This window comes from Schistocerca piceifrons, chromosome 2 (genome assembly GCF_021461385.2).
Source record: "Schistocerca piceifrons isolate TAMUIC-IGC-003096 chromosome 2, iqSchPice1.1, whole genome shotgun sequence".
Taxonomy (NCBI): domain Eukaryota; kingdom Metazoa; phylum Arthropoda; class Insecta; order Orthoptera; family Acrididae; genus Schistocerca; species Schistocerca piceifrons.
In genome coordinates, this window is record NC_060139.1 from 593,885,600 (window position 1) to 593,912,801 (window position 27,202).

Here is a 27,202-nt window from a genome sequence, read left to right on the forward strand (position 1 = left end):
CTCGGAACTTAACTGCCTTCGACGGGGAATTTCATACGTTCTTGCGGGCACTGGAGCAGATACGATGCTGCTTCAAGTGCAAAATTCCTTGTCTATTCAGTTTCTCTGAGCGACCGTCATTCTATATAATGCTTGTACCCAGAAGTGAAAGTGGGACAGAATATACAAGACACCTCCATTAAGTACAATGGCTGTGGAGGGAGGTCTTTTTTCTTGGTACCAAGGCACATGAATATTGCGGGGAACGAAAGCGCAGATGTAGCAGCGAAGGAGGCATGTCGTGATCCTCAGTTATTTCACTGTGCCGTCCCCTTGCACACTGTCGCCTCGCTGTTGACGTACAGAGTCATGCCGCAATGGGAGTAACTGGATGTGACAGCTAACATGGTGCATCTAGTAAAGCGCACTACGCGGCGGTGTTTCAGCCACGAAGATGGGGTGAGCTTCTCCTTGTTCGTCTTCGCGTAGGCCACAGTCCTCTCACGCCTGGCTTCTTGCCCCAGCACGGCGACCCTCCAGCGTGTGGTACTTACGGTGCACAGATCACTGTACGCCACATTCTGTTAGACTGTGTTTTATCTTCGGGCCAGAGGGCGACGGAAAATTTACCAGCAGTTCTGCCCTCCGTTTTAAGTGTCAATGAAACGAATGTGGTTAGAGTTGTAACGTTTTGTGATCTGTCCACCTTGTGTCCCAAATTTTAGGGAGATGTTCTTAATGTGTTAACAGTTTGGTACTTTATTGTGGCGCTGTTCGTATTGAGAAGATTTCATTTACGTTCGTGCACTAGAGACACACTTGTGCTCCTGGCCAGTGTAGGCAATCAGACTGCAGAGTCTCGTAAACGTCTGCGATAACTGAGTATCTTCAATCATAGGAGTTTTCCGACTCAATAATACGTCTATAGTGTAGCCGTATCTATTTTCTGGACGTCACACTGAATCTCCACGGCGCCGCCAGTCTTCTACGACGGGGAAGATCGACACTTTTCTGATCACTTGGGTGATGTATGCTAATCGAAGAAATATAGGGAAGAGTAAATTCACATAAGTGCAGTCTCACTAATTTGTATCTGAGTTTTTCGTTGTCTACTCCAGCTTAGGTGGTGGTCAGAGCTTACAAAAGGGTTACAACATTAACCTTTGCAGTGTTCTTAACGAACTTAAGAGGGGAAGCATTTTGACCGCTAGGTGTTGTGCCAGTCTTGGATAGGGTGTATACTAGGATTTATGATTGTATATTTGTTAGGATTCCATGTTGTGTGTTTTGCACTTTCATTCTTCTTTTATAGTTAAATATTCATTAATAGAATTCTCTTTTCTCGTTTAACTATGTTTTGTCCCTATTCTCACTCTGAATACATTAGATAAGGATTAGAAATAGAAGGAAGGATCAGAGCAAGGAATGTCAGAGCGCTGAATCGGACAGGTATGTTAGATAATTTACAAAGGAAAATGGATTGGTTGAAGTTAGATATACCGGGAATGAGTGAAGTACGGTGACAGGAGGCACAAGAATTCTGGTGCATTGAATACGGGGCTATAAATAAAAAAGTGACATAAGGGTAATGCAGGAGTGTGTGTCACAGTGAATAAGATAGTATTAATTCGGGTAAGTTACTATGAGCAGCATAGTGGACGCATTATTGTATCCAAGATACAATGGTTCAAATGGCTCTGAGCGCTGTGGGACTTAACGTCTGAGGTCATCAGTCCTCTAGAACTTACAATTACTTAAGCCTAACTAACCTAAGGACATCACACACATCCATGCCCGAGGCAGGATTCGAACCTGCGACTGTAGCGGTCGCGCGGTTCCAGACTGTAGGGCCTAGAAACGCTCGGCGGGTATCCAAGATAGACACGAAGTCCACACCCACCATTGTAGAACTTGTTTACATATCAACTAGCTCAGCAGAAGATGGAGAAATTGAAGAAGTGTATGACGACATAAAAGAAGTTATTCAGACGAAAATTTAATACTGATGGGGTACTTGAATTCGTAAGCAGGAAGAGTAGGAAAAACGTCAGGTGACTATGGACTGGGGAAAAGGAATGAAAGAGGAAGCCGTTTGGTAGAGTTTTGTACAGACCATAATTTAATCGTCGCTAACACTTGGTTTAAGAATCACAAACGAAGATTATTTACGTTGAAGAGACCTGGAGACACCGGAAGTTTTCAGATTGAGTATGTAATGACAAGACAGAGTTAGGAATCAGGTTTTAATCTGTAAAGCATTTCCAGGTGCAGACGCAGACTCTTACCACAATTTATTGGCTACGAACTGTAGATTAAAACTGAAGGTATTGGAAAAAGGTAGGAAATTAAGGAGATGGGACCTGTAGAAGTTGAAAAAACCAAAGGTTGCTGAGAGTTTCAGAGGGAGTATTAGGCGACGGGTAACTAGATCATGGGGAAAGGAATACAGTAGAAGACGAATGGATAACTTTGAGAGGTGAAATAGCAGCAGAGAATCAAATACGTAAAAAAACAATCCCTAGTGAAATCCATGAATAACACAAGAGATATTGAATATAATTGATGAAGAAGAAAATATAAAAATTCAGCAAATGAAGAAGGCGCAAGGGAATACAAAACACTAAAATATCAGATTGTCAGGAAGTGCAACAAGGCTAAGCAGGAATGGCTAGAGGACAGATGTAAGTATTTAGAAGCGTATTTTATTACGGGAAAAATAGATACCGTCTACAGGAAAGTTAAAGAGGCCAATACAGATAAAAAGAAGCAGCTGTTCGAATATCAAGAGCTTCTGTTCGAATATCAAGAGCTTAGATGGGAAACCAGTGGTAAGCATAAAAGGGAAAGCTGGAAGATTGGTGGGGTACATAGAAGGTCTGTACAAGGGAGATAAACGTGAAGGCAATGTTACAGAAATGGAAGTGGATGTAGTTGAAGATGAGATGTGAGATATGATACTGCGAGAACTTGACACAGCTCTGAAAGCCCTAAAACGAAACAAGACCCCGGGAGTAGACGATATTCCGTCAGAACTTCTGATAGCCTTGGGATAGTCATCCATTAAAAAACTCTTCCATCTAGTGTTAAAGACGCATGAGACAGATGAAATACCTTCAGACTTCAAGAAGAATGTAATAATTTGAGAGAAAGCAGCTACTGACAGGTGTGAAAATAATCGAACTATCAGTTTCATGTCATGGGTGCAAAATACTAACACAAATTCTTTACACAATAATGGAAAAACTAGTAGAAGCCGACCTTGGGAAAGATCAGTTTGGATCCCGGAGAACGTAGGACCACGCGAGGCAATACTGACCCCATGACTTACAAGAAAGATTAAGGAAAGACGTACCTACGATTATAGTATTTGTAGACTGAGACAAAGCTTTTGACAACACTGACTGTAATACTCTCTTTGAAATTCTGAAGGTAGCAGGGATAATATACTGGGAGCGAAAGGCTATTTACAAAAGAAAACAGAAGGCAGTAATAAGAGTCGAGGGGCATGAAAGGGTAGCAGTGGTTGAGAAGGAAGTGAGACAGTTTTTTAGCCTATCCCCGACGGTATTCAATCAGTATACTGAGAAAGCAGTAAAGGAAATAAAAGAAAAATTTGGAGTAGTAATTAATATCCAGGCAGATGAAATACAAACCTTAAAGATTGCCAATAACATTGTAATTCTATCAGAGACAGCAAATTACTTGACCAGTTGAACGGAGTGGACATTGTCTTGAAAGGAGAATATGAAATGTACATCAAGAAAAGCAAAACAAGGTTAATGAAATGTTGTCGAATTAAACCATGTGATGCTAAGGAAATTAGACTAGTAGATGAGTTTTGCTATTTGGGAAGCAAAATAACTGAGGTATGCGGAAGTAGAGAGGATACAAAGTATAGACTGGAAATTCCAATGACAGGATTTCTGAAGAAGAGAAGTTTATTAACATCGAGTATAGATTTAAACATCAGGAAGCCTTTTCTGAAAGTATTTGCCTTGAGTGTTACCATGTGTGGAAGTGAATCATGGACGATAAGCAGTTTAGACAAAGAAAGAATAGAAGTTTTCTAAATGTGGCGCTACAGAAAATTATTGGATATTGGATGGGTAGATAACGTAACTAATGAGTAGGTACTGAATATAATTGGGGAGACAAGAAATTTTTGACTTAACTTGACCAAAAGACGAGATCGGTTGAGAGTACAGGTTTTGAGACATCAAGGGATCACCAGTTTAGTATTGCAGGGGAGTGTGGAGGATAAAAATCGTAGAGGGAGACCAAATGATGAATAGAGTAAGTAGATTCAGAAGGATGTAGGTTGCAGTAGTTATTCGGAGAAGAAGATTCTTGCAGAGTATGGAGCAGCATGGAGAGCTGCATCAAAGCAGTGTTGCCACTGAAGATTACAACAACAATAAGTGGAATTTTCTCGAAGCGTTTCGAAGTTAAGCATTACATGTCAATTTTGCCTAGTGCCACCCCTAGCTCTAGGAGTCAACTGTCACTGGAAGTGTCACCATTCGGAAATCCCGGAAACTATGGACGAGATATTAATATAGATCATTTTCGGGCTTTTTTTCTTTTTTAATGTCCTTCGCTTAACCACCTATGGCTCTGCCCTAGATTAGATTAGATTAGATTAATACTAGTTCCATGGATCATGAATACGATATTTCGTAATGATGTGGAACGAGTCGAATTTTCCAATACATGACATAATTAGGTTAATTTAACAACATACTTAAGTTAATAAAACAATTTTTTTGTGTTTTTTGTTTTTCTTTATTTTTTATTTTTATTTTTTTATTTTTTTATTATTTTTTTTAATATTTTGTTTTTTTTCTTTTTTTCTTAATTTATATCTAAAAATTCCTCTATGGAGTAGAAGGAGTTGTCATTCAGAAATTATTTTAATTTCTTCTTAAATACTTGTTGGTTATCTGTCAGACTTTTGATACTATTTGGTAAGTGACCAAAGACTTTAGTGCCAGTATAATTCACCCTTTTCTGTGCCAAAGTTAGATTTAATCTTGAATAGTGAAGATCGTCCTTTCTCCTAGTATTGTAGTTATGCACACTGCTATTACTTTTGAATTGGGTTTGGTTGTTAATAACAAATTTCATAAGAGAGTATATATACTGAGAAGCTACTGTGAATATCCCTAGATCCTTAAATAAATGTCTGTAGGATGATCTTGTTTGGACTCCAGCTATTATTCTGATTACACGCTTTTTTGCAATAAATACTTTATTCCTCAGTGATGAATTACCCCAAAATATGATGCCATATGAAAGCAATGAGTGAAAATAGGCGTAGTAAGCTAATTTACTAAGATGTTTATCACCAAAATTTGCAATTACCCTTATTGCATAAGTAGCTGAACTCAAACGTTTCAGCAGATCATCAATGTGTTTCTTCCAATTTAATCTCTCATCAATGGACATACCTAAAAATTTGGAATATTCTACCTTAGCTATATGCTTCTGATTAAGGTCTATATTTATTAATGGCGTCATACCATTCACTGTACGGAACTGTATGTACTGTGTCTTATCAAAATTCAGTGAGAGTCCGTTTACAAGTAACCACTTAGTAATTTTCTGAAAGACAGTATTGACAATTTCATCAGTTAATTCTTGTTTCTCAGGTGTGATTACTATACTTGTATCATCAGTGAAGAGAACTAACTTTGCCTCTTCATGAATATAGAATGGCAAGTCATTAATATATAATAAGAACAACAAAGGACCCAAGACTGACCCTTGTGGAACCCCATTCTTGATAGTTCCCCAGTTTGAGGAATGTGCTGATCTTTGCATGTTACGAGAACTACTTATTTCAACTTTCTGCACTCTTCCAGTTAGGTATGAATTAAACCATTTGTGCACTGTCCCACTCATGCCACAATACTTGAGCTTGTCTAGCAGAATTTCATGATTTACACAATCAAAAGCCTTTGAGAGATCACAAAAAATCCCAATGGGTGGTGTTCGGTTATTCAGATCATTCAAAATTTGACTGGTGAAAGCATATATGGCATTTTCTGTTGAAAAACCTTTCTGGAAACCAAACTGACATTTTGTTAGTACTTCATTTTTACAGATATGTGAAGCTACTCTTGAATACATTACTTTCTCAAAAATTTTGGATAAAGCTGTTAGAAGGGAGATTGGACGGTAATTGTTGACATCAGATCTATCCCCCTTTTTATGCAAAGGTATAACAATAGCATATTTCAGTCTATCAGGGAAAAATGCCCTGTTCCAGAGAGCTATTACACAGGTGGCTGAGAATCTTACTTATCTGTTGAGAACAAGCTTTTAGTATTTTGCTGGAAATGCCATCAATTCCATGTGAGTTTTTGCTTTTAAGCAAGTTTATTATTTTCCTAATTTCAGAGGGAGAAGTGGGTGAGATTTCAATTGTATCAAATTGCATAGGTATGGTCTCTTCCATTAACAGCCTAGCATCTTCTAATGAACACCTGGATCCTACTATATCCACAACATTTAGAAAATGATTATTAAAAATATTTTCAACTTCTGACTTTTTGTTCATAAAGTTTTCATTCAATTTGATGGTAATACTGTCTACCTCTGCTCTTGGTTGACCTGTTTCTCTTTTAATAATATTCCAAATTGTTTTAATTTTATTATCAGAGTTGCTGATTTCAGACATGATACACATACTCCTGGATTTTTTAATAACTTTTCTTAATATAACACAGTAGTTTTTATAATTTTTGATAGTTTCTGGGTCACCACTCTTTCTTGCTGTCAGATACATTTCCCTTTTCCGGTTACAAGATATTTTTATACCCTTAGTAAGCCATGGTTTGTTACAAGGTTTCTTATGAGTATATTTAACTATTTTCTTGGGGAAGCAGTTTTCAAATGCATTTACAAAAATGTCATGAAATAAATTATATTTTAAATTGGTATCAGGTTCATGGTACACCTCATCCCAGTCTAACTGCTGTAGGCTTTCCCTGAAATTTGCAATTGTTAAATCGTTGACTGAACGTACTACTTTGGAGGACTGTTTAGTATTGCTGAATGGAGCTATGTCATATATTGTAACTAGCTGTGCACCATGATCAGAAATACCATTTTCAACAGGCTGAGCATTTATCTAGTTAAACTTATCTTGGTCTATAAAGAAGTTATCTATCAGTGAGCTGCTATCCTTTACCACCCGAGTAGGAAAATCAATAACGAGTGTCAAATTGAAAGAACCGAGTAATACTTCAAGGTCATTTTTCCTATTACCCTCTTTCAGAGAATCTACATTGAAGTCCCCACAAATAATAATTTGCTTCCCCCTGTCTGACAGATAGCACAACAAGGAGTCCAAGTTTTTCAGAAATAGATGAAAATTTCCTGATGGGGACCTATATACAGTTACAATTATAAATGTGCCTTTATTTAATTTAAGCTCACAGGCACATGCTTCTATATGTTTCTCTACACAAAACTTTTTTGTTTCTATACTTTTTGCACAATGATAACGTTTGACATATATGGCAACTCCTCCTTTCTCCATATTTTCTCTCATTACATGTGCAGAGAGCTTATAACCACTTACATTTACCTTATTCATATCAGTAACAATGTGATGCTCAGACAGGCATAGTATATCTATTTCATTCTCAGCTTCTAAATCTTCTAAACAAACCTGAAGCTCATCTACTTTATTCTTTAAACTCCCAATATTTTGATGAAATATACTTACATTATTTTTAATTATACTTTTATGAGAACCTTTCCTTATTCTAACATTTGCAGCACTCTCCTGTCTGAGTTTCTCATTGTGCTTAGGCCTAGTTCCTATACCAGTGGTCACATGGTGTTCAGAGAGGCAGATTATGTCAATTGGGTTGGGTGACTTTAATTCATCAATGCAATTACCTAGGACTGAGATACAACTTGGTGGAGAAAAAATTTCTCGTGATTGTTGAAAATTTATAATTGATAGCTGTGTTTGGTGATCCAATGTGCTAGAATTGTGCTGTTTAATTTCTTTCCTAAACTGAAGATTTGTTTCAATCCTGACCTCTCGTAGAACTTGACATCTTTCTGTCTTACCTGTCCTAAAAAAGGTGCTGCTCCTACACCTGTAACCACTGGTATTTTACCATTCATGGCAGTGCCTCCACCCCTTAAATTTCCTGCTATTACCCCAGCCAGTTTCCCCTTCCCTTTCCTGTTGAGATGTAGGCCGTGCCTGGTATAGTCCCACCTACTGAGATAATCAACAGGAACCACACCAATATGAGCCCCCGCACCCGACCCAAGCAGCCGTTCCAACTCCAAATTAACTCTCCCAACAGAAGAGTTCAAATGAGGCCGGTCATGGCGTCTCAGGACAGATACAAATTCAACATTGGTGTCTTACCCCACAGCAAACTCTTCTAAATGATAAATCACATTTAGCCAATCTGGTTCGAACTTTTTGCAGACGATCCAGTGCTAAGGATGTGTATTCATATTCAGACGGTAGTTGTCACGTTGTACTAACTCATATGTATCAAGTGTTTATAAAGCACTGCAGGCCTTCCAGAGCTATGCTCGAACAGGACACTTACGCAGTACGTAAAATATCTCGTAGGACAAGACTGTCATCCACGAACCTCATAAATGACACCTATATATTCTTAATTGGAACTTGCATTGAGGTTCGTCTTTCCCTTATCCACAAAAAATTTATGCTGCAATGTTAATGAGCTGTAGCACTCTTTTACAAACTAACTTCAGTTAGCTTTATGCGGTTTCGATAGATATTACACTAAAGCATCTCTCCTGTATTACATTAGGTTATCTACATTATTCTGAATATCTTATTCAAGCTGACACATATGACGATTTTTTAAAGATAGATATTCAAATGTAAATTTCGAATAGCTCGTGATTTTCTATCAGTACCTGATGGATATTCTTTTCTATTCTCCTCTGGATGCATCCAGTCAGCAACTTATGAAATTGCCATGCCTTGTTGATCATGTGGTAGGTATTAGCATTATCTGCTTTTAATTTCTGCCGCAGTACGAGTACATTGCTTTCCTGGAAACCTGATGGCGCGTTTCATATCTCATACGCCACTGATTTTAGTGATCCAGAAGATACTTCCATGAAACTTGTTGCGTTGAGAACATTACTCAGTTTACATTAAATTTACTCAGATCGTGCAAAATTTGACGTATTGTATGACATGAGACAACCTATACAATAAATGCAAACTCACATTTTCAAACGTATTACCACTAACAACATTCGATTCTTTTACACCAACTTTCAGGACGAGACGGAATCAATAAAAAGCATAAAAAGTAGTCACCACCTACGTAGAACGCGTGTACTTACTGTCGGTATTGAGGCCCCAGCCGCTGACCGTAGCGGTCTGGCCTTCGAAGCTGTTGCCCGCCTGTGAGCGAGAAGGCAGGTTCACCAGTCCGATGTAATCTGTAAAAATAGAAACATATTTTTATATTTCTCGTTATACGCCTGGAACAACCAAGACGGAGGACTCTCTCGAAGAATGAAGTCACAGAAGCAGTGAAACTACTCTCTGAACTACGATTCTAGTAATCAAGATACATATGGACGCATTTAGTACGTAAATGAACGGACGTCTCTATAACGTAGTTGATCGGGATAATTACGATGACTTCGAAAATGTGAGCACTCGACCTACGGTTTCTGAGAAACCAAGTGTACTTGGCGATAAAATTAAGACAGTTATGTGCGTACCACCGTGTGCGGTCCCTATCTTATTGTGGAGAACTGCTTTTGCCGAAAATTTACCATGGCATTTACTCAGATATCAGTGAATCACAGAATATTATCAACATAGACAAATGATGCCCCCAACAGACATTCGTTTTGGTATTCCTTGTGACCGATCTTACTGCTCAAAAAAGAACATGAATATCCTGTTCTAAAAAGTAGCTTCATGTTTAGAGATATTTTGTATAATTGACTTGGCTCAGTCAAATAATTCAGAAATCTATGCATAGAAAAGCATTCCAATAAGCAAGACATTATGCTAAAAATGACCGTGGAAGAAGTTCTCAAGTGCGGAAGTCGAAACTAATCGTACTGTTAAATTATACTGAAAACGAGCCATTAAAATCGACTGAAATGTACATTATGATCTCTGTAACTGTAGGTAATAATTATCAGAATACGATGAATGAGAAATCCACGACATTGGTGCAATATTCCGCAAGATTGTACTGAAATCGATTTTCGGCTGTTACTCTATCGCCAGGAACATGCGTAAATACATGTGGTTGTGATATTACTGCGCGGTCAAATATGTGAAGCTTGGTGTATCTAGCGAGTATCTAAGTTTGTTTTCAGAGCTGACAGTTGGTAGTATGTGCTTTAGCACTAAAAAAAAAAGAAGAGTTTTTCAGTGAAATGCGATGTAAAACTATTTAACTTAGGTAAACTATGTGACAAATGAAATGACAAACTACATAACAAATTATAACAATTGTTTTAAGAAAAATAATTAGTTGCACAAAATATATAATCCGTAATTGCTTTATTCTTCATAATACGACCGACCGACCACCAACCAAAGTCGTCCCCACTCCAATCATGTGTGTTGGCAAATGTCGGTCGAGTCCTGGCGGTCCGGACCTCACTGCTGCCGCGCCCCGACTGAACTTGTGCCGCGTGCCAACTCAAACACTGCCATGTCCGAACTAACTCCAAACAGACGACGACCGGGAAGTAATAGCAGCCCAGCAAAGATAATACGGCAGGGCCTCTATCGATAAGTGCTACTGCTGCCGCTCACGGGCAAGCAAGACAGCACCTCGTTGACACTAGTAATTGAAAATTAACATAACGAGGTGGCAGTACGGAAAAAACAAGATGTAAAATAAGAAACGGCACGAACACCAGCTACGCACGGCTCAGTGCCTTATCGTGGCGATCTTCTACAGTGGCGCCTTACGACAGCGTCTAGGTCGTGGATGAAGTTACCTCTTAATTCTCTGAAGTGAAACTTCTCCCCTGAAACAGTTGCAATTTGCCATAGTGTTACTATTTATCTCCGGAAACCTAAATGCTACCACTTTTGCTTGCTCTCCACTTTGTGTCTCTGATTTCCTATCTTAGAATGCCCTTGATTGCTCCAAACAGCCTTAAGCGTAACAGCGTAGAAGTCATTATGTCGTCAATATATGACAAAATAGTCTACCAAGAACAATGAACGGTCAGTTAATGCAATTTCTCAGAAACTATAAATGTAGTTCAAGCCAATGCATTATCAGACCATCAAAAATAAAAGGATTATACCTCAAACGTTGCATTTCACTGGTTATACAGAACGACGGGAACAGAGATGCCAGAATTTTTCTTAAAAAAAGTGCTTTTTGGAATTTTTACACAGTAAAAACACAATAACCTCTGTCTTTAACAATCTTCACGTTTTAAACACTGGGAAATTATACACGAAAGCTATATGTCCTGCTGCTACTTACAAAACGGAAATGGGAGTACGCTTAAGTTTCATCCAACTATGCACCCTGCCAGTTGTGTTAACGTTCGAGAAAGGGAGACGTGGATGTGTAAATCGTATGTGCTCCGGTACAGGCAAACGATTAACGCCGAAAAGGGCGAATCGAGAAGTGAGCGCCGATGTGACTGCCTGACTGCTGTAAAAATTCAAAATAGCCTTTTCTTCTCTTTGCTGCTCACTTAGTAGCCATTTTCTGTAAGATGTCACGCTTTTAGTCACCTTGAAATATGTATCTGTCTGCAGTCAACCGAGCACCAGTTACTTTTGTGATTATCTTTCAGACATGAGCCACTTTTTGTTTATGAAATCGTTGTTTTGTCATCAGTCAGAGTTTGCATTATCCAGCAACAGTCTCACAATAATAAAATTTACCGCTATAGACTTGACACAGCGCCATTAAAAGCACACAGCGTCGCTGGTAGTGTTGTGACTATGAAAAATTATTTGGAAGACTGCAAATACGATCAGCTGCATTTCGCAATAGTGTGACTGTATTTGAAGAGTTCAGATACAATGATGCGAAAATGCTTAAACCGGAAAATCAGCTTAGCATAAACTAATACTGAGTTGGCGACAAATTACGAAATAATTTCATACATTCTCTTAACTCGAAAAGTTAAATTTTTATGATATGCTGGCAGACTGTCTTCCTGCAATCATGAGACCCAAATTAATTGACTCTTAAAATAAAGATGGGGCTGCTTAAGGCAGTTGACGAAGAACGGAATTCGAAAACGTCTTGTTAAGGCAGTTATCAGCTTGTAAAAACTTAATAAAATGCATGACACACAAATGTTGGCTTTATTTATATTTTACTCCAACGGCTTTGGACATAAACTACATTCACAGTCGTCGAAAAATTATTCTGCAGTTTTTATATGTAATATTGACTACAGATTAATTTTTCGACGACCATGAACAAGGTTTTTTCCCGGTTGAGCGCACAATTTCGAGTCAGAGACATGTATGAAGTGTAGACTGCGTTGCTTGTTGGTTCAAATAAGCTAGGTCGCAGAATGCTCCTGTACCAGGATCGTTTTGAGTGGAAAAACTGTTGAACTGGAGAAAAACAAATGGATATCGAATTTTCCGCATATAAAGGCTGATTATAACGTTCATGAAAACGAACAGCATAGAGTTGAAAATTTCTGGAGTGATGCTAACCAAGGTTTATCGACTACGACTACAGATATGACGCGGCAGATGTTTTCAACGCCAACGAAACTACGTCAATTTGCGCCTGCATACCCAATAAAACTGTATCGCTTAGGGGTAAATCGTTTTCAGGGAGGCTAACCTCTAAGGAAAGATTTACGTCATTGGTAACATACATGTCAGATGGATCTCTCAAACGATCCTTATTTGTCATCGGGACAAGTTTAAAGCGATTATGTTTTAAAAATATACGGCCACGAATTAAACGTGGGTGCTGACTGATATGTTTACCGTCTGGATTCTCAAATTCGGTTTACGAGAAAAGCATTATGCGTAGATGTTCTTGATAATTTTCTGCAACCCCGCAATAATAAATTAAAATCTATAAAGCATACAAACTTCCCTACGAACACCACAAATGTATTACAACCGTGAGATTGAAGTATCACACAAAGCTTGAAATTTCACTATCAAAAGAACTTACTTGCAATCGTAGCAAATAGGAGCACGCGGGGATTTCTCCCCAGTCTTTTAGATGCATTACATATGTTGCGATTACGGACGTTGCGATCTGTATGGAAGTTAGTGACGCCAGAGCCATTTAATGAAATGTTTGGGAAAGTTTTTACATTATTGGGTGGTTTTACACCATCACTATTACACTCACCTACACTATAAATACACGACACACCTCCCACATTTCCGCAAGAGAAGGGGGCAAAGTGAGCCGAAGAACAACACCCTTTCCGACAACCAGAAATGCCATACGATACTTATTTTACCGGGCGAATTTGTTGCAGTCCATGAGGACCTTGTTTTCCTACTTTTAGTCGCGGAAATACGACGCTAGTCATGCATACATCCCCAGCCCTCTCACTCCTAATACTAACCAGCGTTACATTAGAACCGACAAAATGTAAGAAACTTGACCTCGGCAGTCTCATGACATCTTCAAAAATTTCAACACATTGAAATACCCACCGCTCAGCTAAATCATTCTACGCCCTAAGAAAGATCGCTACCATGCCACCAAAACAATTCTTATTTTAGTATTCTTTAAGTATTTTATAATACAACGCGGCGGTGTGACAAAATGGATTTTAAATGGACGACGACGAATATGACGATTGAATAAACACTGCAGTTTCTGTCCCTAGTACATAAAGATGCGAAACACCATTCAAAACACTCGCAGCTATTGAAATGCTCATTCGAGTGGTGACGTGAAAAAATGGTGGACGATATCGAGCAGTTTGTCGAAAATTATTTATATAGAAAGACATTTTAAATTACAACAACAGATTTTTTCCGAAAAAAACGAAAACATATTGCTTACGGACTTCCGGTCTTCAGTTTTTGCGTACAAGGGTAAATGTCAGCAGGAGATCGAATTCTCTAACAAAATTTGACGAGATCGAAACTACAGCATTATTGGACTCTTCAGCGTACACCATTAACACGGAATTCTACTAACACTAAAAACAATTTCGGTCCCCTCAGTTTCGTGGTATGAATTTTTCATCATACTCTTCTTAGAAAATGTCCTTGTCCTTTCTAAAATGCACAGAACTAGCTACATTTATCATACGTTGCCTGGCACAAGTAAATAATTTTACTTTACCGACACTCATTCAGCGCATAATGTGTATTGCGTGAATGCATATTTCAACCGAGAAATGCATTTTTGGTTTGAAGTTTAATTTTTTGTTTTATTCATAAAAGTTCAGTTTATCAGTTACTATCTGTTTTCAGCACTTGGTCACAGCTGTATTTTCGCACCATTTAAAACATTAGCTCACTGGGAAAATAATTTTTGTGTGTACTATTGAGGGCGCAAGCTTTTATTGTGATGGCAAGTGCGAAAATAAAACTTTTTTTTCTTTTTTCTTAGTCATCAGTCTTCTGTTTGGTAGCATGTAAGATCTGACTATTCTCAATTAGTTTCAGCGTACATCACACGAACTGAACAGTTGCTTCTATTTGCCAGACCATAACAAAACATGGTGTCTGCCATTCCCTGTGTGTAGTAATTAGCTTACATTGTGATGGCAAGTGCGAAAATAAAACTTTTTTTCTTTTTTCTTAGTCATCAGTCTTTTGACTGGTTTGATGGTGCCCGCAACGAATTCCTCTCCTGTCCCAAACTATTCATCTCAGCGTAGCACCTGCAACCTACGTTCTCAATGATTTGCTGCATGTTTCCAATCTCTGTCTTCCTCTACAGTTTTTGCCCTCTACAGCTTCCTCTAGTACCATGGAAGTCATTCCCAGATGTCTTAATAGATGTCCTATTATTCCTTTCCTCTCCGATTCTGCGCAGAATCTCTTCATTCCTCATTTCATCGGTCCACCTAATTACCAACATTCGTCGGTAGCATCACATCTCAAATGCTTCGATTTTCTTCTGTTCCAATTTTCCTATAGCCCACGTTTCACTACCACACAATGCTGTGCTCCAAATGTACATTCTCACAAATTTCTTCCTAAAAGTAAGGCTAATGTTAGATGTTGGCCAGGAATGCTCTTTTCGCCATTGTAACTCTGCTTTGATGTTCTCCTTGCTCCGTCCGTCATGGGCTGTTTTGCTGCCTAGGTAGCAGAATTCCTTTACCGCATCTACTTCGTGACCATCAATCCTCATGTTTAGTTTCTTGCAGTTCTTATTTTTGCTACTTACTTCGATTTACTCACAATCCATATTCTGTACTCATTAAACTGTCATTCCATTCAGCAGATCATGAAATTCTTCTTCACTTTCATATAGGATTACAATGTCATCAGCGAATCGTATCATCATATCCTTTCACCTTGAATTTCAATTCCACTCTTGAAACTATCTTTCCTCTCCATCACTGCTTCTTCGATGTATAGATTGAACAGTAGGGGGAAAGACTAGATCCCCAGGACACACCCTTTTTAATCCGAGCACTTCGTTCTTGGTCCTCAATTCTGTTTATTCTTTCTTGGCTGTTGTACAAGTTGTACATTACTCGTTTTTCTCTATAGCTTATCCTTATATTTTTCATAATTTCGAACATCTTGCACCATTTGATATTGTCGAAAGATTTTTACAGATCGACAAATCATATGAACGTTTCTTGATTTTTCTTTAGTCTTGCTTTCATGATCAACCGCAACGACAGAACTGCTTCTCTCATGCCTTTATCTTTCCTAAAGCCAAACTGATCGTCATCTAACACATCCTCGCCGGCCGCGGTGGTCTCGCGGTTCTAGGCGCGCAGTCCGGAACCGTGCGACTGCTACGGTCGCAGGTTCGAATCCTGCCTCGAGCATGGATGTGTGTGATGTCCTTAGGTTAGTTAGGTTTAAGTAGTTCTAAGTCCTAGGGGACTAATGACCACAGCAGTTGAGTCCCATAGTGCTCAGAGCCATTTCAACCATTTTTAACACGTCCTCAGGTTTCATCACTGACACGTAAGTCGTCCCATATGATAATATACAGAACGATTGAAAAGAAAATTAAAGGTAAAACTGCAATGTAATAAAAATATTTGACAGTCTAATCACAACACAGCCTGGTTCCAGCAGAACTAATGTATGCTCTGCACTTACCCAGAACTGTGAATACCGTTTACAGTAACAACACTAACAAATGTTTACTGCACGCTGTATCCACAGACAGTAATAAAGGAGTGTGTTCTTATTTGCTCACTGCATTCCATACGTTATTCGTAGTAACCAAGAGCTTGTAGAGAAGTGTTTCACCCTAGCGAAGATAAACAAACATTCATAGCTCTGAAGGTACGCATTTTGGAGGCTGTATTTAGTGGACGTTTTGTCTTGTTTTTGGTTCTTATACCTCCTCTCATTTATACTATATTCCAGTGACACACAATTAGCGCACAAGGCGTTATTTTGGCAATGTCATACAGTCCAGGGTGTAAAGTTAAGTTCTAATGTGTTAATTTGTAAATATTCCCTATTCAAACCCCCCAACCCCTAACCCCCCCCCCCCCCCCCCCCACAATCCCTCCTCGTATGATGACGTTAGTCGGAACACAAGCTCCGATATGTCAGAAAACCTGCAATGGCTTTGTCAATGATTCATAACATTCCCAAGTTAGCGTTTAATGATTTAAGGATTATGCTTAGATCCTCGCTCCTCTCGAATCCCAGACCATTGCCTCCATAGGAGGAACTTGCTCGTCCATTGCCTCCATATGAGAAACTACCTCGCTGAAAGATGGATGCACAAATCAACATTCCTGTATTCCATTAGTGAAGTACAAGAACCGCCAATAGCTTCTTCAGATCAGTAACCGTAAATTTTTTGACTGGAATGCGTTAAAATTTTTCGAATGTTATATTTATTGTTGCTTTTCTGGTCCTCAGTCCAGAGATTGCAATCAAGAACAGCTGCCAAGATGAGAAACATAGAAGAAGATATCCTCGGTGTAGAAAAACAGCTTTAATCACTTAATAAAGGCACGGCCTCCGGTCCAAATTGTATACCAGTCAGGTTCCTTTCAGAGTATGCTGATGCAATAGCTCCATATTTAGGAATTAAGTACAACCGCTGGCTCACGGAAAAATCCGTATCTAAAGACTGGAAAATTTCCCAAGTCACACCAATACGAAAAAAGGACCATATCACTAACGTCGATTCGCAGTAGGATTTTAGAACATATACTGTGTTCGAACGTCATGAAGTATCTCGAAGAAAACGATTTATTGACACAAAGCACGGATTCAGAAAATATCGTTCTTGTGAAACACAACTAGCTCTTCATACTCATGAAGTAATGAGTGCTATCGACAGGGGATGTCAAATTGATTCTATATTTTTAGATTTCCATAAGGCTTCCGACACCGTTCCTCACAAGCGTCTTCTAACCAAACTGCGTGCCTATGGAATAATGCCTCTTGTGCGACTGGATTCGTGGTTTCCTGTCAGGAAGGTCACAGTTCGTAGTAATAGACGGAAAGTCATCAAGTAAAAGAGAAGTAATATCCGGCTTTCATCACGGAAGTGTTATAGGCGCTCTGTTGTTCCTGATCTATGTTAACGACATAGGAAACAATCAGAGTAGCTGTCTTATATTGTTTACACATGTTGCTGTCATTTACCGTCTTGTGAAGTCATCAGATGAACAAAACGATTTAGATAAGATGTTTTTATGGTGCGAAGAGTACTAAAAGAAATCAGCTAAATTCGATTCCGCGATAAGCCACACAAATCTGAAGGCTGTAAATTCAGTTAAAGTCTTAGGGATTACAATTACAAATAACCTAAATTGGAACGATCACATAGATAATGTTGTGGGTAGAGCAAACCAAAGACTGCGATTCAATGGCAGAACACTTACAAGGTGCAACAGGTCTACTAAAGAGACTGTTTACACCATGCTTGTTCGCCTTATTCTGGAATATGCTGTACAGTGTGGGATCCGCATCAGGTGGGACTGACGGATGACATCGAAAAACCTCAAAGAAGGGCAGCTCGTTTTGTATTATCGCGAAATAGGGGAGGCACAGACATGATTCGTGAATTTGAGTCGCAGTCACTATTTTTATCGTACATCTTTCACTTCCATACGTGGATGCACTCCATACAAGTACTTGCACAAAAGACCTCCTCACACTTAAATCTGTACTCGATGTTTACAAATTTCTCTTCTTCAGAAACGCTTAACTTGCCATCACTAGTCTACGTTTTGTACTCTCTCTACTTCGACCATCATCAATTATTTTGCTGCCCAAATAGCAACACTCATCTACTATTTTAAATGTGTCTCATTTCTTAATCTAATTCCCTCTAATCTTCGTCTTGCTTTTGTTGATCTTCGTCTTGTATCCTACTTTCAAGACACTGTCCATTCTGTTCAACTGCTCTTCCAGGTCCTTCGCTGTCTCTGACAGAACAACAGTGTCGTCAGCAAATCTCAAAATTTTTATTTATTCTGCCTGGATTTTAATTCCCACTTTGTTTCCTTTACTGCTTGCTCAGTATGTAACGCCGGAAACGCATATCCTCCAATTTCCATCTATTGTACTATAAATTTTTTCCTTATTTTGTTACCTGAAGATTTGACATTTCTGTATCTTAACATATTGTAATTGTTTTACAATTTGTATATATATATATATATATATATATATATATATATATATATATATATATACACAAATTGTAAAACAATATATATATATGCATTTATGTCAATGTATAATTGGTTTGTTTGGAAATATTATTTGTATTTTTACACTGGGTCTTGCCTAGGGAAAACTATGCTATCGAATGACTACATCGATAGGTCGGGTGGAGAACCAAAGTGTTTAGGATCATGGGGAGTGTTATCTCTGGCGTGTGGAGCGCGGGCAGAAGGAAGCTGGAGTAGGGCGGTGGAGCAGGTGTGTTGAGTGACGCTCACGCGAGTTCCCGCGCTTTCGGGGTTTGGCAGCATGTAATTGAGCTCGACTTGCTGTGATAGTTTCTGGCACGGTGTCGCGGACGGGAAACATTAGCTGGCACACATCAAGAGCCCGTTTCGCCTGGTTACCATGTCAAGAAGAAGGCGCGCCAACATCCAGCTTGTGCAACAGCGACGGCCGAAAATAAGTGATCGTCGCCACCTCCTCGATTGACGACTTCAAACCTTCAATCACTCAAGAAGGACGACTGAAAGCACGTGAAGGTTTAGAACTGTATGGCAGACCTCAGCTTTTCAAACTGTTCCATTTGCAACACTAAAATACAGCAACTTAGCATGAACCTTTGTTGCTCACTGTCCCAATTGCATTACCAAGCAGGGTCCCTTCCTTTTCCGAAATAGACCCGAGTGTCATTGGAATTCAAACGCCAGCATTAAAGTAATATCATTCCATTTCACTGCTTTAATTTCAAAGTTCAGTTAAGGTATTCATAGCTGGCTACAATAACCAAACAGAACTATATTTAGATTACACAAGCACAAATTAAGAGCGCGAATTTTGTTACCATGTTTTAGCTTACCTGTGACTGCAGCTCAGCTTGGTACATACTAAATGTTACTATTGTTAATTGTTCAAAATCATTTGATTCAAGTTCACAGTTAAATCTCTTATTTCTAAATTGTGTAGATTCAGGTAGCTTTTGAGATGATTGTTGAGGTAGCCCAAGACTAACCTTATTTTATTTAATTTCGTAGTGCTTCAGAGAAAAAGTTCACTATTAATTTTGGACACTAAATTAACTTTTAATTTATTAATTCTTTTGCTAAATTAAGTCAGAGTGTAGCGAAATTTATTACTTCTGACAAACATTCAGTTTTCACACAACACGTGTGAACCTTCAGTTGCCACACTTTTAGTGCTAATTATGTGTGCCGTAACCTTTCTTTTTCAGTTATTATAGTAGTTGTCCATAGGACTGGCGACAGTAACTTTCCCCAAATCTCAAATATCTCATTAACGCCAGTTAAATGTTAACGTAACGACCGCACATTTACTTTCTTTATTAACTTTACCCTTTTTCAAAATTAATTTCCACCAATTTCATTCGCATTTTTCCTTTCATTTAGATGTAACCCTTCCTTCCTCTTTACCGACAGATTAACTTTGGTGACGATTGCTTTTCCCAAATTTCCATTAGGTACACACAGTTTAATTTTTCACTGTCGTTAAGGTCAATAAGTGACGTGGGAGGTTACAAGTATACAGACTGAGTAACATTCAGGGATAGGCTACAACCCTGTCTCACTCCCTTCTCAGCCACTGCTTCCCTTTCGTGCCCCTCAACTCTTATAACTGGCATATGGTTCCTGTACAAATAGTAAATAGCCTTTCACTCCCTATATTTTACCCCAGCCACCTTCAGAATTTGAAAGGGAGTATTCCAGCAACATTGTCAAAAACCTTCTGTAAGTCTACAAATGCTAGAAACGTAGGTTTACCTTTCCTTAATCTATCTTCTAAGATAAGTCGTAGGGTAAGTATTGCCTCACATGTTCCAGCATTTCTACAGAATCCAAACTGATTTTCCCTTCTACCAATTTTACCATTATTCTGTAAAGAATTCGTGTTAGTATTTTGCAACCGTGACTTATTAAACTAATACTTCCCTAATTTCACACCTGTCAGCACCTCCTTTCTATGGAATTGGAATTATTATATTTTTATTGATTTATGATGGTATTTTGCCTGCCTCATACATCTTGCTCACCATATGGAAGAGTTTTCTCTTGCTCTCCTGTGGCTATCAGTAGTTCTAACAGAATGTTGTCTCCTCCCATGGCTTTCTTTTGACTCAGGTTTTTCAGTGCTATATCAAATTCTTCATGCAGTGTCATATGTCCCATCTCATCAATATCTACATCCTCTTCTATTTCTGTATTATTGCCATCACTTACAGGGAGCCGGTACAATGCATCTCCTCCATGTTAAATTTAGCAAATAGAAGGAACATTTTTTCTAAAACCATTAAACATATTGCTCTGAAATTTGGACTACGTGTTCAGTGACTAATTCTCTACAAAGTTATAATGCCATGTTAAGAAATATTTATTGGTTTCTGTTTTACAATTTTATAAGCAGATGCTTATTTTTTTCTGTAAAATTTTACACTTTCTCTTCAATAACTCTTGAATTATACAATATTTTTTTACAATTTGATATAAAAATGAAGGAAAGGAAGCAAACAATATTGTTATAAATTTCATTGATATACTGTTTGCAGTTTTTGAGAAAATGTTCCCCAAAGATGAAAATTTTAAAGTTACAGGAAATGGCTTCCAAAATTTTTTTAATACATTCCTGGCCCATATGATGGATTATTAGTATCCTCGTCTTTTTCCAGTGTTAATTTCCTTTCACTGGTCTTTTCTTCCCTTTTGCTTCATGTTGTAGGCTTTTGTCTCTTCTTCCTGTACCTCTTAGCCTTTCTTCATCAATTAGGCGCATTGTGGAAATGGTGTTGTGTCCTGGTTGGAAATCTTAACGTTTCAGCACATCGCATTTGACAATGTTTCCTTCATTGTATGTTGCCACTGCATCATACACTCCAAAAGGCAATGTTTTTATCTGAACAAACACTCTTTTGTAAGTCCAAATAGAAATTAAATTACTTACACTTTCATTTGGATTTTGTGTTTTCCCTTGCAAACACTTTTCCAATAAACTTGGCTGTGATAAATTGCTGAATATCGGCTTAATTACATCAATTACAGCATTTGTCAAACTGTTTTTATTGGCATATTCCTTTCCTGATGGTACTTACACCATGAGTCATCACCTGTGGGGCACAGTGCTTGTTGTGGTTGCTCATTTGTTGATGCAGTATGCAAAAATAATGCCCATACTGTTCTCCTCATATGCTCAACGCTTCTTGTATTTTGCCTAATAGCACACTCATACTACCTCTGCAATCTATTAATTGCTTCATCTGTCAATCTTCCTCTTCCTCCAAGGGTCTTACTATCACTATGCTTTTGGGATCCTAATGTCTGCTTTAGTTGGCACAAGCAAACCCGCATGCGCTTCTGCATCTACATCTACATCTACGTCCATACTCCGCAAGCCACCTGACGGTGTGTGGCGGAGGGTACCTTCAGTACCTCTATCGGTTCTCCCTTCTATTCCAGTCTCGTATTGTTCGTGGAAAGAAGGACTGTCGGTATGCCTCTGTGTGGGCTCTAATCTCTCTGGTTTTATCCTCATGGTCTCTTCGCGAGATATACGTAGGAGGGAGCAATATACTGCTTGACTCTTTGGTGAAGGTATGTTCTCGAAACTTCAATAGAAGCCCGTACCGAGCTACTGAGCGTCTCTCCTGCAGAGTCTTCCACTGGAGTTTATCTATCATCTCCGTAACACTTTCGCGATTACTAAATGATCCTGTAACGAAGCGCGCTGCTCTCCGTGCACTCCTGTTTTTTAATGTGAATTTCATTGCCATAATGTTTGAGTTCCTCTACAGCTTTATCTCCTAGATAGTTATGTGTATCATACATTATACCACTCCTGTGATCTGGAAAAAATTGCTTTCACTCTCTCTACTTCCATCGCACCACTTGTGCCGTGAAAATTTGCTTCACAACTTTCACTCTGTTCGGCCTTGGTATTGCCCTTTCATCTACAATGTTTTGAGATAACAGCAACATCTATTACTTTGCAACTGTCTCCACTGATAGATGTCACAACTCCATTTAGAAATTTATGAACTCTACGTTGCCATGAACGATCTAAAGCAACAGTTAAATCTCTACAATTCCCATTATATGTCACAGCTTCTTCAACTGCTTTCTTCATTGTTGCTTGAGAAATATGTTCAGCAGAAGATCCCATCAGTTCATTGTAAAATCCAAACTTGGTTGGTGATTTTGGCAAGTTCATAACTCCACATAACATTGTACCTGCAGCTCTGCCCTTGCAAATGCAACGCAGGCCATGCACTAGCTTAACATTTATATCATACACCTTCTTTCCACTGTGAAATTATTTTCAATTCCAGTCCTCTTTCTTTGCATACTTGTCATAATATGTTATGTTTAAAAAAATTAGAGAGCAAGAAATTGTAAATTATTTCATTCACATCATTACTGTCACTTTCACAGTGTTCCAATTTTTCTTTGCAGCCACAAAGTTTTTTGCTGGAAGAAGGTATATCACATTCATTTGGAGTAGTCGGTGAAGCAGTCTGAGCAGCATCTCCCTACGAAACAACAAAATATTTCTTCTTCCACCCATTTTCTTAAACACTCGGTTGCTGAAACGGGGCATATTGATATCCACAAACCAAATACGTAAAACAGGTAAGAGCAAAATTCGTCCAATACGCAAAATTGAACAGCTAAACAACTCGAAGCAAACTCCACAAGTCAACGCACACGGTATAGTGTTTATGTATAGTGATATGAACAGTCACTTGTCACAGAGACAAATCCATACAACGTTGGAAAACGAAACACTGTCCAATTCCTCAAAGAAACCCAGCTTGCAGCCAGCGGGCGGCGCCGACAGAGGTGACACACCAAGTCGCTACAACCGTTTAAGCGGCGCGTCAACTGTGCAGCGATAAAAAACACATTTAGAATTCACTTAGAAGGGTGAAACTTGATTTGTTTTATTCAGAAAACTCCAAATCATTTTATAATGAAAAAACCAAGAAACCCCGATTCTGTCATATTCATCGTTCCGGCTCCACTTACGTCTCCCTTGTGTAGACCTTCTACATACTCCTTCCACCTTTCTGCTTTCCCTTCTTTACTTAGGACTTGTTTTCCATCTGATCTCTAGATATTCATATAGGTGGTTCTCTTTTCTCGAAAGGTCTCTTTAATTTCCCTGTATGCAGTATCTACCTTATCCCTATGATATATGCTCCTATATTCTTAAATTTGTCCTCTAAGCATTGCTGCATATCCATTTTGCACTTCATGCCGATCTCATTTTTTAGGCGTTTGTGTTTCTTTTCGCCTGTTCATTTACAGAATTTTTATATTTTCTCCTTTCGTCAATTAAATTGAATATCTCTTCTGTTACCGAAGGTTTTCTACTAGCTTTCGTCTTTTTACCTACTTCATCCTCTGCTGTCTTCACTATTTAATCTCTCAGAGCTACCCATTCTTCTTTTACTGTATTCCTTTCCCCTGTTCTTGTCGATCATTCCCTCATGCTTCCTCTGAACCTCCTTACAATCTCTGCTTCTTTCAGTTTATCTAGGTCCGATCTCCTTGAATTCCTACCTTTTTGCAGTTTCTTCATTTTTAATCAACAGTTGATGACCAATAAATTGTGGTCAGAATGCACATCTGTCCCTGGGAATGTCTTACAATTTAAAACCTGCTTCCTAAATCTCTGTCTAACCATTATATATTCTATCTGAAACCTTCCGTTGTCTACAGGTCACTTCCACGTATACAGCCTTCTTTCATGATTATTAAACCAATTGTTAGCTATGATTCAGTTATGCTCTGCGCAAAATTCTACCAGGTGGCTTCCTATTTCATTCCTTACCTCCAGTCCATATACACCTACTATTCTTCCTTGTCTTCCTATTCCTAATGTCGAATTCAAGTCCGCCACGACTATTCTATTTATGCAGTGTATACAGTGGTAAATTTTTGGGTAGTGTTGGAAACTATTTGTCTATATGATAATGTATCCACATATGTGTTGGACTTACTGTTTAGCGGGACGTTGGTACCCAGGAAGAGGACGGCGACGTCGTTTTCAGGGTGCACCGTCGCCGACGTGGTGTAGATGGTCACGCGGCTAGGCTCAATAATGCTGAGACTGGTGAGTCCAAGTCTCACCTCCCACGTGCTGAACCTGTCGCAGCAAAAGAAGGTTACAGCACAGGTTAGCGTGACGAAGTAAGAATATGTTGACTTAATAGTATTCAGGAGAATTTTCTTCCTTCTTCTTCTTTTAGACAGCGTTAATCTATACCATTGTAGGCTCTGCTGTACTCAAACTTTGGCAACTTTATGTCTGTTTTACTTTTGTGGCCAGATACTCTTCCTGTCGCCGAAGTTGTTTGTTACCTCAGGGAGGGAAGACGTGTGCCCAACTAGTCTATGGATCATGTATTTTGTATCTGCACAGGGCGTAAAAACGCAGCGAACCGTCACTGTCGGCACAAATGTAAACTGTGCTAGCTGGCGGTGGCTCGACTACATATCCGGGGAGCTGAACCTCGGAAGAGGGAAAGGAAACTCGGCATTCGAATCGATCTACCGGTAATGCAAAGAGTCTGAACAATGCGTAGAGATAAGCATAGAGAAAAATACAAAACGTGTCCAGCGCGAGGAACTGAACAACCAAGCACCAGAAACAAAGCACGGTGAAAGGTGAACGCCCCAGCCAAGGAAGTGTAAATCAGCTTAAAAACGCAGCACCCGTCTGTCGCTGCCGACAGGTAAACTCCTGGGTCAGTGACTCTCCCTACAAAATGCTTTGAGCGCGCCTTCAGTGGCAGCATGGTCCACTATTTTGCAGTGAAACCTATGCCATATCTGCGTCCACATCGATGTCCACAGGCGGGATTGCTAATTCTGTCACCCTTGTAAAGGCCACGGAGCGGCGGGAGATGGTGCACCCTGGAGTAATGGATGGTACGTCTGCATCATTGGGCATGAGAAGAAATCCACAGGCGGGTGGCAAAAAGAAGGCGCTGGTTCCAATTCCATGTAGTCCGAAGTGGGAGTCGCGGGATCAACACCACACTGCCCTATTCTGTTGGTGAAAGGATGGCAATGGAAACGGTGAGGGCGGTATGCACGCAGTATCAATTTATTCTACGGGTAGAAATATGCCATGACCGACACTGTCGCCCTGCTGACACGTAAACTCATTTATACGAAGCAAGTGCTGTTGAGGGCTCTGTGGAGGGGGCGGGCACGGGTAGAGGGGACGCTTCTCTCTAGGCACTTGGCCCGCCTTCAGAGCAGAGTGTGAGAGCAGAGCTACTCGGCATTCTGTTTGAACAGGTTCTGCTTCTGCTCGTGCTGCAGCTTTTGCCGCCGTTCCTGGAGGCGCAACTGTTCCTACTAGCACTGGAAAAACGCCATCTCCGTGATGGTCACCAATTTAAACTACAAAAGAAACAAAAGTAAAAGCGTCACACGCATAACAATATCCTACCTCGCCACTTTTCCACCAGCACAGAGGTGACACCTCCGCAAAACCGCCACACTCGGCACAAATTGTTGCAAACTTTACTAGCCGACTACTAATCCCGTGACCTGAACCCTCAGAAGAAGGAATGAAAATTCGATATGTGAGCTGATCTATCGGGGGAACAGAGTCTGAACACTGCGTATAGACAAGGGTGGAGGAAAACACAAAACGCGCGGTGTAAATAGCACTGAACATACAAGTAAACGGAAATAATGGAGGACAGGTCCGAGGTAGTTTAAATCACTGCAAGAACTGACGGACGTGGCTTATTGCCACCGACAGGAAAACACATGGATCAGTGGATCTGTAAAATTGTGAACTTTGGATGATGTGTATCGCTGAAGCGCAATTTCATCTTACAGGCGGCAAGGGTAGTAAACATGGGACATTTCGATACCAGGACATAAAGTCTTTGTGAATTTCATTCCGTGTACTCAATTGGACCGTAAATACGCCTCGCACACAGACATGAGAACATCATATCCACATGTCTGCATTTGAGGAAGGGCGCGTAGGTGGGCTCAAAGAAGACAGTTGGAGTAATCGAAGCATTCATCAGGTTGCCCTCCATGGGGTGGGTGCACGCAACGACTGTGGTTATATTGTGTTAGATAGAGCAGCAATCAGTCGTGGAATTAAGTTGTTTTAATATGACATTTATAGTCACAACGCAGATCAGATTTCGACCTGTGTCAGGTCACTATCAATGCAGTGCGGAATTGTAGCAGTTGTTCGTGCTCAAGTGAATGCTTACACAGTTCAACCATGTGTTCAACTGTGTAAGAATTCACTTGAGCACGAACAACTGCTACAATTCCGCACTGCATTGATAATGACCTGACATAGGTCGAAATCTGATCTGCGTTGTGACTATAAATGTCATATTAAAACAACTTAATTCCACGACTGATTGCTGCTCTA

At 39.4% G+C, this 27,202-nt stretch overlaps 1 protein-coding gene across 1 annotated transcript in view; it reads right to left on the reverse strand.

Moving 5' to 3' along the window:
- Positions 1 to 27,202, reverse strand: part of LOC124775624 (brachyurin-like) — a 97,826-nt gene that overhangs the window by 24,336 nt on the left and 46,288 nt on the right. Inside the window, exons 3-4 of the mRNA XM_047250453.1 lie at positions 24,786 to 24,931; positions 9,340 to 9,438 (exon numbers count right to left, since the gene is read on the reverse strand). Coding sequence (XP_047106409.1) covers positions 9,340 to 9,438; positions 24,786 to 24,931 — 245 coding nt within the window. The remainder of the gene's footprint in view (positions 1 to 9,339; positions 9,439 to 24,785; positions 24,932 to 27,202) is intronic.